Source organism: Chlorocebus sabaeus, chromosome 21, assembly GCF_047675955.1.
Source record: "Chlorocebus sabaeus isolate Y175 chromosome 21, mChlSab1.0.hap1, whole genome shotgun sequence".
Lineage (NCBI taxonomy): Eukaryota > Metazoa > Chordata > Mammalia > Primates > Cercopithecidae > Chlorocebus > Chlorocebus sabaeus.
Window position 1 is genome coordinate 10,538,605 of NC_132924.1, and position 14,806 is coordinate 10,553,410.

Below are 14,806 nucleotides of genomic sequence, written 5' to 3' on the forward strand. Positions count from 1 at the left end.
GACCTGCCAGAACCACAAGAGTTTCTGAAGGCCTGGAGGAGGTCACAAACTGCTCGAGGCAGTGTGAGGCCACGAATCCCCCACCCGCGATAATGAGAGACCCATGGATCCTTGAGCTTCTCCTAGGCATCCACCCTCAACGCCCAGGATGAGCTTCTTCTAGGAGGCGCCACACTCTTCATGAGGTGTGAATCCTGGCAGCCTAATTCTCCGTCCATCCAACATGCCTGGACAAGCCTGATGCAAAAAGTAACACAGGATTGGTGTCAGCTGGGAGCCCTCCTAAATGCTAAATATTTGGGAAGCCAGGAATAGTGAACCTATTCCTTTTATTTCTTCTCTTTGATAAATGTAGCCCATAAACTCATTAAAAAGATCAAATTATAATTCTGGGAAGGAGGCCATGGATTGGCACCAAAAGCCACCATATCCAAAAACATAAATCAAAAATTTAGAATTGTAGTTATAGTCCATCAGCCAATCCCTCCACTCTTGAACCATGTTAAATAATAGAGAATTGTAATATATAGTGCAGCAAAAAAGAGAATATAAAATATTGCTAAAGCCATCTTTGATTTTTAGAATGACTTCAGAATTGAATAAAACTGAATAAGTATGAACGATATAATCTTATCTGTAGATGAAGAAGATTATATTGCCCTTAACCTTTAGTTGACTTCGAATCAGGCAAGTTCTCCAAGGCAAAATTATATATAAAGACAGAACAATTGTCGGCTCAGGTCAGAAAATCCTCTTTCGTCAAAACTACGTGGATGCATTTTCTGAAGAGGCTCATATTTCCCGAAAACACCGCAAGGAATCCTACACGCAATTGCATAATCCTTATGTGGGTTGAGGGCGTGGGTGCAATGTTACATAAGATCATGGACTGAACATCTCTGAAAAGAGGTGAAGAAATGCCTCCCTACACAGTGCAGGACGGGAAGCACAGCTCTCAGTGTGCTTGCACTAGGAGGAAAATTATGACAGCTGGTGGCTTAAATAAGAGCTTCATGATAAAGTGGCAGGATAGCCAAACCTACACATTCTCCTTCGTTTGCCACTTGGCAGAGAGCACAACACGCATGTGCTGACAAACGCTAGGTGCTGGGGCTGCTTCTGCATTGAATGTTTCACGGGAGGGCTGGGTGACAGGCATAGATTAAAGTGACGCATCTGTACAATGGCCAAGAATACAGGGTCTTAGGTAAGGTTGTCTGGTATGAATTTTTGCCCTGAGTAACATTGGGTGACTTAAGTTCCCTAATTCTTAATTTTTTTTCATTTATAAAATGGGGATAACAAGACTTTTTATTATATAATTATAAAAAATATATAATAAATATAAATAAAATAAAAGTATATTTTATATTTTTATTATAAAATTATATAATTTTTATATAATTTTTAAAAAGAGACAACAATAGTACCTACCTTTCAGATCATTTAAAATATAAAATGATATATATACATATATATGAGATATATATATTAGATATATATACATATATACACACACACACACAGTGATTAGAGTTATTAATGAGTTTAGTATAGTGCACATATAGTATAGACCACATCTAGGAAGTGGTCCTTAAAAATTAACTACTAATAGGCTTGGCACGGTGGCTCATGCCTGTAATACTAGCATTTTGGGAGGCTGAGGTGGGTGGATCACCTGAGGTCAGGAGTTCATGACCAGCCTGGCCAACATGGCAAAAAACTCGTCTCTACTAAAAATACAAAAATTAGCCGGGCGAGGTGGCGGGCACCCGTAGTCCCAACTACTCAGGAGGCTGAGGCAGGAGAATCACTTAACCCAGGTGGTGGAGGTTGCAGTGAGCTGAGATTGTGCCACCGCACTCCAGTCTGGGCAACAGAGCGAGACTCCATCTCAATTTAAAAACAAAGAAAAAGAAAAAGAAAAGAAAAAAGAAAAAGCAGCCAGTTATAAAAGGCCACATATTGTGTGATTCCATTTATATGAAATGACCATAGTAGGTGAATCCATAGAGACGTAAAGCAAATCGTGGTTTCAGAGAGTGGAAGAATGGGGAGTGAATGCTAACGGATACAGGGTTTATGTCGGGGGTGATAAGAATGTTCTGAAATTAGATAATGGTAATGGTTGCACAACTCTATGTACTAAAAACCACTGAATTGAGAGAGGTGAATTTGATGGTACGTGAATTATATCTTGATAGAAAGGAAGCTCTCAGGCCGAGTGCAGTGGCTCACACCTGTAATCCCAGCACTTTGGGAGGCCGAGGCGGGTGAATTATGATGTCAGGAGTTGGAGACCAGCCTGGCCAACATGGTAAAAACCACATCTCTACTAAAAATACAAAAAATTAGCTGGGTGTAGTGGCGAGTGCTTGTAATCCCAGGTACTCAGGAGGCTAAGGCAGGAGAATCACTTGAACCCAGGAGGCAGAGGTTGCAGTGAGACGAGAGTGCGCCACTGTACTCCAGGCTGGGTGACAGAGTGAGACTTGGTCTCAAGAAGAAAAAAAAAAAAAAAAGAAAAAAAAGCACTCTACATAAATATTTCTTTCAGTTACTATTGTTAATGACCCAGTGTAAAATACGTCCTGTTTAATAATGTGCCATTCTGAAAAGAAAGTTATTCAATCCTCGCCTTAATGCAAACTTGAGAATGTAATGGGGAGAGTGGAAGGCTGGATTTGTGGGGCCCCAAACCTTTTCTCAAGGGTCTCCTTGGCCTAAATTCAACAGCTCCTCACTGCAGACCCAAGGTCTTTCGTTTGTCCACAGTCACAGCTCCACAAAATGCCAACCAGTGTCTTCTGCTGGAGAATTTACATTTTCCCCTGGGGTTTTAGTAAACAGAGGGAAGGGTTTCTAGAGCTGAGGGTGCCTTGAGTACTGCAGCACACTGGCTGGAGAAGAGGACTTTGGATGCATGACTCCTCCACTCCCAAAAACAGTACCCCCAGCCACTCCCTGGCACCACCTTCGCCCAGCTCAGGTGGTATGTACACCTGTCAGAGCGCAATGACCGGTGTTTGGCTCTTGTTTCTGCTTTAAGTTCTTTTCAAGCGGCCAGGACTCTAGCTGCATGGTTGTGCAGGGAACTATGCACCAAAAGCAAGTGAACAAGTCTGAATAGTAAGAGTTACGTGGATCAATTGCTTACCAGCGCCAGGTACCACCGAAAGAAATTTGCACACTTTATCCCATGTAATCCTCCCCCTGGGCCTGGTGAGTAGGCACTATTCTTACCCCTGGAAGGCAGAACTACCATTATGCCATCAGTCGCTCACTTGTTGTAGCAAAGTCAGCTTTGAAAAGTTGCAACCGGCCGGGCCCAGTGGTTCACGCCTGTAATCCTAGCACTTTGGGAGGCCGAGGCAGGTGGATCATGAGGTCAAGAATTCGAGACCAGCCTGGCCAACATGGCAAAACTCTGTCTCTACCAAAAATACAAAAAAAAAAAAAAAAAAAAAAAAATTAGCCAGTCATGGTGGTGGATGCCTGTAGTCCCAGCTACTCAGGAGGCTGAGGCAGGAGAATCACTTGAACCTAGTGGGTGGAGGTTGCAGTGAGCCAAGATCACGCCACTTCACTCCAGCCTGGGCGAAAGAGTGAGACATCATCTCAAAAAAAAAAAAAAAAAAAAGAGAGAGAGACAAAAACAGGTTGCATCCGTAATGGTTTAGTTTCTAAATCTGTGTTAGACTGCATGGGCTGCCATAACAAAATATCACAGACTGAGTGGCTTAAACAACAAACATTCATTTTCTAACAGTTCTAGAGGCTGGAAGTCCATGATCAAGGTGCCACCAGGGTTAGTGAAGAAAGAGAGAGAACTGCATTGTCTTTTCCTCTCCCAATAAGGACACCAGCCCTATAGGATCAGGGCCCCACCCTTATGACCTCACTTAACCTTACTCACTTTTCTAAAGTTTCTATCTCTAATTACCCTTACACTGGTTACAGTTACAGTTTCTACTCTAGTTACAGTTACATTCAACCTATGAATTTTGAGGGGAAACAATTCAGTCCATACCACATTCAAAATAAAGATCCTTTAGGTATCTAAATTTGCATTAATCATATGGTACGCTTTATTTATTTAAAAGGTCCTTACGATCTTGTAAGATTCAGGCCCTTTGAAATCTGGATCCACCCCTCAATATTCCCATTTTTAGAGAGGACGACACTAAAGCCTAGAGAGAAGTAACTTGCTCTCGGCAATACCATCAGTGAGTGGAGGATAAGACCCGAAGATGCTCAGGGTGTTTGACCCTAAACCCTTGCTACTCAAAGTGTGCTCCCTGGGCCAGCAGTCTCCACTTCCCTGGGAGCCTGTTAGATATGTAGACTCTCAGGACCCAGCTGGACTCGTTGCATCAGGAACTAAATCTTAATAACATCCCAAGAAGTCTCCATGTTTACGAAGCCCTGCTTTAAACTGGACTGCCTCCACCTGTGTCTTTGATTTCATTTTCCCTCCAGAAAGAGCAGCTGGTGTGACTGCAGGCACCCACCTCGCGTCATGGAGAGTTGAGTGTACACTGATGGGGGCTGTTGAGACCCCAGGTATGCCTGGGAGGAGAGGTAGGAGCAAAGAAGGGGGATGGGGTTAGACCAAGGAGAGAATGTCTTTCAAGTAGCCTCACACTCTGGTCTCAGGGCAGCTCCTACTGCTTGGGGCAAGAGCTGATGCCACTGTAGTCCAGAGCTGTAGCCTGGGGCACCCTTTACAGCCCATACCAGGACACAAGCATGGTGCCCTGGGACAAAGAGCAGCACTCAGCCGTGCTCTGTGGATGAAGGGACAAAGGTTCTGCTTTCATGCATGTGGGAAGGCAAATCGTGGAGAGCTGCAGTCTTGCTGCATCTTCTGTAACTCCCTGTTCAGTGACTTTACAACACCCTAGCTTGAAATCTGCCAAGGTGCGTTTACACTATGAAAACTGGCAAAAGCTACAAATAGGGGCTCTTTTTTAAAAAATAAAAAATGCCATTTTTAAGCATTTATCAGTATATCCCTGGATGTTTGCCACACTATAAAATATAGATGATTTAGTGATGGTCAACATCTGAAAAAGTGGCCAGGTGTGGTTGCTCATGCCTGTAATCCCAGCACTTTGGGAGGCTGACGTGGGTGGATCACTTGAGGTCAGGAGTTTGAGACCAGCCTGGCCAACAGGGTGAAACCCCATCTCTAATAAAAATACAGAAAATTAGCCGGGTGTGGTGGCAGGCACCTGTAATCCTGGCTACTTGAGAGGCTGAGGCACGAGAATCGCTTGAACACGAGAGGTGGAGGTTGCAGTGAGCCAAGAATGCGCCGTCGCACTCCAGCCTGGGTGACAGAACGACTCCCTCTCAAAAAAAAAAAAAAAAAGTGACAGTTTTAACAAGGACATTTAAAAGCAAGTGCAGGAAAGAGTCCATAAAGAACACCTTTCCCTTTGAGTTTCCCTAGTTATGTGATTGTGCCATTCGCTCGCTGAAGGTTAGTAAGCACAGGAAGGAGCGCATTCTGCTCAGAGACATGTGGTAGGCTGATCTCGGTGACCCATCCTCTACAAGGCCCTGCTCAGCCCTTTGCTTTCAGCCCATCACCTATTCCTCTTTCTCACTGTCTGTCTGGAAGAGCTCAGCCCTGCCTGTTACTTCTGATTTCCTTGCCTAGCCCTCCCTATGAAGTGGCCACATCCACACCACAGACAAAGGCTGGTGTACAGTAGATGCTCAAAAATATCTGTTGAACTATACAATTTTGGAAAACAACTCCCCACACTTGCATGTCTATGGGCCCTTATCGGTCAGGGAAGTGTGGGTGGCAATATGCACAGAATCTGAGTCCCAGGCGCCACCTGCCCCCCAGACTCTGCGGCCCTCCCCGCAGTTGACACAAGGGATTGGCAGTCCTGGCCTATGTAATGTCCAGGCCCTGGGCCACAGCGTGCAGCTCCTCCCTCTGGCAGCAAGTCTGACCCTTACTCTCTGTCTCATCGTGACAGCTCTAACCAGGCTTAACCCTTCACCTCATTTCTAGAAACTGTTCTCTGTTGGGTTTCTGAATAGACGTTTGGGGGCCTTCCAAGGATCTGAGGTTGTCCAGGCCTAGAGTCACCTGGGCCTTCTTCCTAGAAGAGCAATTGCATCTTGGCCTGGAGGTGGCACGTCACCTCCTTCTCATTGTTTTCCTGGATGTTGAGGAGCTCTCTTATTCTTCACCATCCACCTGCTTCGGGCTTCCTGTTGCCATCTGTGCTCAGCATCTGAGACACTGGGTCACTCTGGGCTTCTTTTGCCCCATGCCCCCACCATACTTCCTCCTGCTGCCTCTGCCAGGTGCTTGGGGTATGTGTCACCTGTGAGGCAGACTTCTCCTTGGGGACTTCAATGGGGTCTGGCTCACAGTGCCTAGTCTAGTTTTCAGCTCTGGCCCCTCGTGGGCAGCCCTTCCCATGGTGGTGTCCAGAGCAAGGAGGGGCTCCCCAGATTTTGGGAGAGACTCTCTAATACCCACACCCAAGGTGCAAGAAGAGATTCGTTCATTCAGTGCACCCTTTGTTTACTGAGCACTGACTCCACCCTGCTAGGCACTGCCCTAGATGCTGGGGGTGATAAATCAGTCAAGGGACCAGCACTTGCTAAGATCACATTCTGGGGAGGAGACCAATGCCAAACACATGAGCAAAATATATGTGGAATAGGATATGTATTTATGTTTTTCTATTCCATTTACATATAATGTATCTACCATGTTTATTTATGTTTGCATAGATACAAATCTTATGCATTCATATAAACAACATGTTTATAAATATAACACATTACATGCAAACATCGTTATAAACTTACATTTAAATATAGATAATACACACATACACACACACACACACAGAGTGACAAATGCTCAGAAGAAAATTAGTTAGGACAAGGCAGCAGTCAGGAGCTTGGGTGAGAGCTGCTTTTATTTTGCATTATGAGACAGGACCTCACTCCACTGTCCACCTTGCCCCCCCCCCTCACCGCCCTCCCATAGCTGGGACTACAGGTGTGTGCCACTACGCCCCGCTAATTTTTTTATTTTGTAGAGAGTTATCCTATGTTGCACAGGCTGGTCTCCAACTGCTGGGCTCAAGTGCTCCTCCAGCCTTGGCCTCCCTGAGTGCTGGGGTTACAGGTGTAAGCCACTGTGCCATGCAGGGCGCTTTTTGACAGAGAGGCCAGGAAAGGCTACTTGGGGAGACCATGGAAAGAGAAGGACTTGCAGAAAGAGAACTGTGGAGCAGCATCGCAGCCAGAGGCCCTGAGCCGGGAAAGTGCTCCACTCATGGGAGGCTGGACTGCAGGGCAGTGAGTCCCAGGGCCACCTGGGGACTTAGGAATCCTTCTAGGTGGGAGCTAGGGAGCACCCAAGATCTGCCATCCATGGGCAAGGACTCACATTTTGCATCTAGACTGGTCTGCCTCCTCCTTCAGTTAATGAGAAAGCACGGGATCAGAAGGAGGAAGGGAGGCGCCGCAGGCCTCTGGATACCTCATCCAATGACAACATCGCAAGGGGAGCATCAACCCCAACGCTGATCGCCGTGCAGGCTCGCTCGATCTGCCCTCTTGTTGGTCTTTTATTCGAGTCATTGAAACCATATGAAACTGCCACTTTTATAGGTCAGCCCATCACACCAACCAAGATCTTAGAGAGTGGAAGTGAAGTTCGGCAGATCAGGGACCTCTGGCTGACTTGCTCTGGGCCCGGGCGTGGCGGGCAGGACCTGCGAATCTGTCCGCCGGCCCGCACTGGAGTGGCAGGTTGTGCTACAGTAGCGCCCAGTGAATCAGGAGGGCAAACTTAAGAGTGCATTCCCCTAGAGCGAGTGAGCTGTTAGTAAAGCGAGGCCGCGCTCCAGCCCGCAGTTTCTGATTCCGTGGGACCCGGTAGACCCCCCAGATCTGCATTTCTAACAAATTCCCAGGTGTCGCTGACGCTCCTGGTCGGGACTCCCACTTTGCGACCCCACGCACTAGACATCTGCTGCACGAATAAAGGTCGGAGAGCGGCGCCGGACACTCCTCACCCTCCAACGTCAGTCCTCCCGCGCAGGTCCGCTCACCTCGCCCTCGCACGCCCTCCAGGCTCCAGGTGGTTCCCCTCCCCCAGCTCCGCCAGAGAGGCGCCGGCCCCGGGATTCCCGCACTCCGCCCAGAGAGGGGCGCGCTCCCCGCCGGGGAGAAGCCCTCTGCCGCAGCCGCGAGTGTCGGTGCTAGGCCCAGTTGCCGGGGGATTCCTTCCCCGGACGCTCGCAGCGGGCCGGGTCGGGGCTCGGAGTAGGCGGGGCGGGGCGGGGGCGGTGCTCCGGTGGGCGCGGCGGAGCCAGCCGGGGCGGGGGCGCGGCGCACCTTGCACCCGCCGCCCCCGCCCCGCGCCGCCGCCAGCCCCTCCCCGCGCTCCCGGCGCCCCCGCCCGCCAGAGACGGTTCCAGCCCCTTCCGTCCGCCCCGCTCCGCCGCTGTCCTCCGCCGGCCCGCGTGGGAGGACGATGGGTCAGCGCGGAAAAAGTGAATGAGGGCGGCAGCGGTGGCGGCCGCAGCCAGCGCCTGACTCGGCGGGGCCCGAGCACCGCCCGCGTCCCGGCCCCCGGCACCATGGACGCGCCGCGCGCCTCGGCGGCCAAGCCCCCGACCGGGTAAGCTGCCCCGCGGTCCGGCGGGGTGGAGCGGGGTCTTCCCTGGGCTCGGACGCCCGCGTCCGCACCGCGCGCTCCGGGGCAGGGCCCCCTCTCTGCTGTCCCAGCGGGTGCTGGTGGTAGTGGTGGAGCAGGTGGTGCGGTGCTGGTGTTCGGTGCTGGTGTTGGGTGGTGGTGCGTGCTGTATACTTTGGGCGCCCGGGTCGTTGCCCAGGTAACCGTGTCCGGCCGGGGCCGGAGCGCACTTTTCGCGCCGGGTGGTTTGTATGCAAGCGTCCTTATGGGGTCCCCGCCAGCACAGCCCCCCACTCAGCTCAGAGCTTTCCTCAGGCCCCCGAAGTGTTTGCCATAGGGGTGGAGCAGGGAGCGAAGGGACGCCCGGCCTTTGACTCCGGCCTCGTCCCTGCGGGCTTGCCCCCTGCCAGTGTTCCGACCAAGTCTTCCTTCTCCCGGCCGCGGCGGCAGCCCCAGGGTCGGCTCTCCGGATAGCATGGAGGGGAGGGCTCCACGGCTTCGCAGCCTCCCGGGCCCCGCGTTCTCGAGAGGTGTTCGGATTCCCCGGAGGGTTTCATGGCAGCAGCTCTCCCTCCCTGCCTTTATTCCAGGGTCTCCCCTGGCAGTGGAAGGGGCGCCCTGGTGGGGCCAGGCCTGAGGCGCAGACACCCGTAGCGCACCCGCTAGTCTGGGGGCCCATCCCTGTCTTCGCGATTCGGCTTCTGCCTAAACCTCTCCTGGTTTCTGTTTGCCATCCCCACACCTTGCGTGCAAGGATTACACGTCACATTCAGAATTTGACTCTTATAAAGAGTAATTTCCCTCATGCAGGACTAGCAGCCCTGCTCATTATCCAGACCCTGAGCCAGGTGGGCCGTGCCCATCCCGGCCAGCGGCGCTGGCTGGGCCGCGGGGTCGCGCTCAGTCCCGGCGTACTTTGTAGATTTCAGCAAGGCGTGCTGGGGACCTTCGACCTCGCTTGCTTGCCTGGAGCAAATGTGTATGAGTCTTGCAAATGGAATGAGGGTTGGGGTGAGCCCTGCACCTGCTTACCGAATGGGCCCACTTTCTGCTATGGCAACTGGACTTGAAGGAGGCAGCTTTGGGGACAACAAATCTTTTTTTCTGTTACAGTTGTGTCCCACTGACTCACCCTGCCCATGTGCCCATAGGCAGGCGTGTTGCCCAAGTGTGTAAAAGACTTTCAATTGGGCTGTTTTTTAAATTTTAAAGTTTTCCTTTAATGCCAGGAAAAAGTGAGCCAGATTAGCAAATCAAATAATCCTGAAGCTGAGAAATGTTTAAAAGAAGTTTTCTTTCTCTCTCTCTCTCTCTCTTTTTTTTTTGCAGTGCACTTATTGGTGACTATATAATTCTCTTTGAACAAACAAATTCCCCAGAAATAAAATAAATGTGGGAAATCCTTTTTCATGGTAATGGGCATCCCAAAATAACATAGGGAAAGGTGAAACAGAGGTATCTTTAAATCTGTGGCTTTCATAGCCTATTAAATGAGCCTATTTAAGGACACTGAATTATTTTGTCACTATCACCTTATAAATAAATATGAAGACAGAGAGAACATTTAAAAGGTTGGCAAAACTGTATCTAAAGAGTATCTGTAAGATCCTTGAAGGGAGTCTAATGATAGAAGTGAAAGGATGTAGCCTAAGAGCGCGGCAGTCTTTTCAGCCTGGTACTGTGTAGCAAGAGGGAGGCAAGGGCTGGCCTTCTCAGTGCTTGCCAAAGCTCTGATTGGCCTTCATATTTGAATGGCAAAGCAAAACTAAGGATTTTTGCTATGGAAAACATGAAATTATTATTCCTGATGCATTCAGTTCTTTCCCTCACTCGTGTCCAGTGTCTAATTTACTTGTCCGAACATCTTTGTCCAAGAAATGTAGACATATTATTTTTAACTTCTATTGTTCTCAGTTACTTTGTCATTTGTTAATACTTTCTGCGTTAATATTAAGAAGCATCAATAAAATATTAATATCCTTAATAGTTTTTCAGACAAGAATTACATGTTTAATAAGCAATTTTGTGTTCAAATCTGAGGAGATAAATGGTGTTAGGTCTTTCAATATTTTACATAATTTAGGTGTATGCTTGCTAATTATAAAGGTTGGATATTGCTGTGAAATTTCTGGCCTTAGTACATTATTGGTGGCAGGCAGATTCTATTGGCTCTTCACTGAGATTACTCCTCTGTTCCCTGACATTAAGGCAGTGTTTGCAGTGTTCTTGAGGGAAATTTGTTTTCCATCTGATTCTGCAACCGTTTATTATAAAATCAAACTTTCAGTAAGCCACTGTCTTCCCACATGATAACAAACTGATGAGGTGAAGCTGTTGCTGTTGCTGAAACTACCACTCCTCCTTGTGTTGTACAAAAACAAGCTAGACTGGGTGCAATGAATTAAGGAGATTTCACCCTGTAAAATATGGCCTACAAACGCTCTTCTAGAGGATTACTGAAGGGAGATAGGTTGGTGAATGTAAATTCACTGACTCTATGTCTGGCTAAATTATTAATAGGTAGTTACTAGTTATCTTTGTGAAAAACAAATACGCATCTTTACTTGGACTGAAATTGTATGGTTTTTACTAGGAATTGCATTAAAACAGTGATATATGACTTCCTTGACTCCTGGGGAAAGTGTTCTTTTAGGAAAGAGGCTGTGTGCAAAAACTAACAAGTCAGACTTGATGTGACTTTTAGGGAGTTTTAGAGCTCAGTTGAAGTATAAGAATTGACAGAATACTCAGAACACAAATAAAGGCAAATTGCCTTTTGGTGAGGTTTTGAACTACATTTAACTCCATACTTTATCTGTTTACTTTATCTGTTTGTCTGAGTATTTATGGGAGCCATCCCAGTAGTCGGCTGTTACAGAACACGGGGCTAAATTTCCCGTTGGACCCTCTATTAATAAAGGACAGAAGAAGGCTTGCTGTTTGGCAGGACCATGCTTACTTTTTTTTTCCTATGGAGGAAAGACACGTTTCTGTAGAATACAATAATCTCCAATGACATGAAATGTCAAAACAGCTGGTGCATTTGATCAATGGCTGTATTCAAGCAGTTTGCTCATGTAAAAATCAGTGAAAGTTTTGCTAATCAGTTTCGTCAAAATGTGGACTTCGTGTAAACATAGCTGTTATTTCTTTGCATAAATTTATATTTATTTAATCAAATTATTAGAACCAGAAGAAATTTGAAAACATTGATCGAAGTGGGTAACTTGAGCTACTCTAGTCCTGTCGGTACTGCACATAGTATTAAGTGTAGAAGGTCTGTGACGATTGATAGTGACCTGGGGCAGCCACAGTGACATTTTGTATTAAACCCTCATAAGCATGCAAATATTATGGAAATATTAACTCTACACCATAATCGGAGGCTTAGGTTTCTAGGCCTTTGGCTTTTGGCTAACATGTTAGAGAATGTGTTTACATTCTTTCAAATGAGAGCATGTATAATGAACTGTTACATAAAACTTTTCCCGTTAGATTTGAGCAATATTTTTAAAAGACGTTACTTCTGAGCTACTCTTTATTTTGGCAATTCATTTAAGAAAGTAAAAGTTAAAGATTGCTTGATGTAATGTAGAGAGTAGGCCTAGGAATTTTAATGTTTTGTAATTAAAATATTTACAAATAAATTAGAAGAGTTGGACATTTCTGTGTTGCAATATCACCTAGTCTCAGCATTTTTATTATTTCTCAGTGGTTGTATAAAGGGGATAGAACTGAAGTATGAATATAGAACTGAAGTATGAATAAAATTTGTTACAAAGGTATTTGTTAAGTGTTGTGTCTCTCCTGCCCCCAGGAACTTTTGCCTGCAGTCCCTCCTGTGTTTTCTTGTGACCTCCAGTGCACAGGTGGAGTGGATTATTACTGGGTGGAACCTTGACCCAGGCAGAGCGGTAGCCCCCACATATATGCAGGCGTGGATTCTGTGGACTCCTTAATTTGAGATCCAGGGAATGAAGTCATAATCTGTGTGCACGCAAGTGCTCCTGTAATTATTAAGAAAACAATGATTATAGGATGCATCTATACACCATAATAAGTAGTTTAGGTTTCTAGGCCTTTTGTGCTTTGTTACAAATTTATGATTGAATTTAGTTTTGTAATTGATCTACAGTTTTGAAAAGTGAGCATAAATATTTGATACCAAAGTAGTAGTAATATTTAGATCAAGGACATGCAAATCTTAAATATGCTAATAACACTTGGTTTTGATTTAGACTTGAACTTTGTAAATACACTAACAGAGAGTTCCTGTATTTATTTCCTTTTTGGTGGGGGGACATAATCTCACCATGTCACCCAGGCCGGAGTGCAATGGTGCATCCTCAGCTCACTGCAACCTCCGCCTCCTGGGTTCAAGTGATTCTCCTGCCTCAGCCTCCCGAGTAGCTGGGATTACAGGTGCGCGCCACCACACCCAGCTAATTTTTGCAATTTTTTTTTTTTTTTTTAGTAGAGATGGAGTTTCACCATGTTGGCCAGGCTGGTCTTGAACTCCTGACCTCATGATTTGACCGCCTTGGCCTCCCAAAGTGCTGGGATTACAGGTGTGAGCCACTGCAGCTGGCTGAGGTCCTGTATTTATTATATGGTGTCTTCTTACATCCCTTCATTCTCTCCCCATCCACATTTAATTATGAATATTTTATGTGTTGGTTAATTTTAGTTATGTGATTTTTTTTTTCAGTTACCTTATACTATATTTGATATATGGCATATCAAATATACTGTTGGAAAAAAGTTGGTATTTCATGACCCACTGAAAGCTTTTACATATCTTCATCTTTGTACTTTTTCTCTATTTAAAATACTGTACTTGATACTGGTTTATATTACTACATAGAGATGTATTGATAATATGCCTTTTTATACTTTTATGATTTTCATTTATTTGAGTTGTAAATTTTAGTTCCCACCTCCCCCATTTTATACTTTGCTTTCTCACTTCCACCTTGTCACCTGAGTGTTTCTGTATTTTTCAGGGCCACTCCCTGGCTTTCTGCCCCCGAATTGATGGGTAGCCTATGTCAGTTTTCTTTCATGGTTCCATAATTCCGTATTTTTCATCTGTCTTTCCTGAAATAGAATTAAACTTTTTTTCCTCATGTATACTTTATATGATTTTAGTTGCCTCTTGCAAAGCTAAAGATGGTCAATACTTTCAAGTCCTAGTGCTATTTATTCTAGACTAGAGTTTGCTGTCTCCTCCGGTGTGACAATAGACAATGGGTCTCCAACAGTGTATGTATTTCCTGCTGCCTGTCTCAGGGCCATCCCTGTGCTTCTGAGCCAGCCCCTCCAGAGAAGGATGGCTTTCCCCAGCTGGGAGAAACTCTGTGGCCTCTTGGGGTGTTAGCACACTCCCTCTGCTCTCCTCATCAGGTGGCGAGCTGCTCCCTGCCAGGGCCTTGTCTTCTACAGGCCAAGTCCAATTAGAGTAATCCCCCAGCTAAAAACATTTCTATTAAGGAAAAAGCTTTTTAAGCAACTGCCAGAGTATATTTTTCTTGGATACATTTGATTAGACAGATTCCCAGACCACAAATACTTCTGTACAAATACGTTTGTAGATCCAGTTCCCATCTGCACCACACCAAGTGATGCCTGTAAAAAAGACACCAATTGATTTAGAGAAGCCAATAAAGTCCTTATCCCTTAAAAAAAAAAAAAAAAAAAAAGAAAAAGAAAAGAAAAGATACAACCAACCAGGCTCGGTGGCTCACGCCTGTAATCCCAGCACTTTGGGAGGCTGAGGTGGGCAGATCACGAGGTCAAGAGATCGAGACCATCCTGGCCAACATGGTGAAACCACGTCTCTACTAAAAATACAAAAATTAGCCGGGCGTGGTGGCAGGCGCCTGTAATCCCAGCTACTCAGGAGGCTGATGCAGGAGAATCGCTTGAACCCGGGAGGCAGAGTTTGCGGTGAGCCGAGATTGTGCCACTGCACTCCACCTGATAACAGAAAGAGACTGTCTCGACAAAACAAAACAAAACAAAAACAACCCTCTAAAGATAAACCAGGTAAGTCGGGAGTCCTGGCTGGTCGATCCCGTCTCTTGTCTCCCGGGTGCCCCTCTAGCATTCACTGCCCAAGAA

At 46.5% G+C, this 14,806-nt stretch overlaps 1 protein-coding gene across 5 annotated transcripts in view; it reads left to right on the top strand.

Moving 5' to 3' along the window:
• The first annotated feature begins 8,418 nt into the window (after positions 1-8,418).
• Positions 8,419-14,806, top strand: part of COBL (cordon-bleu WH2 repeat protein) — a 301,591-nt gene continuing 295,203 nt past the window's right edge. For 2 of the 5 annotated variants that reach the window (XM_007981297.3, XM_007981296.3), the window contains exon 1: positions 8,420-8,671. In XM_007981297.3, coding sequence (XP_007979488.3) covers positions 8,631-8,671 — 41 coding nt within the window. In that variant the 5' untranslated portion in view covers positions 8,420-8,630. Of the gene's footprint in view, positions 8,672-14,806 lie in introns of all 5 variants that reach the window. The other 3 variants (XM_007981295.3, XM_007981298.3, XM_073008836.1) reach the window with 2 other exon arrangements.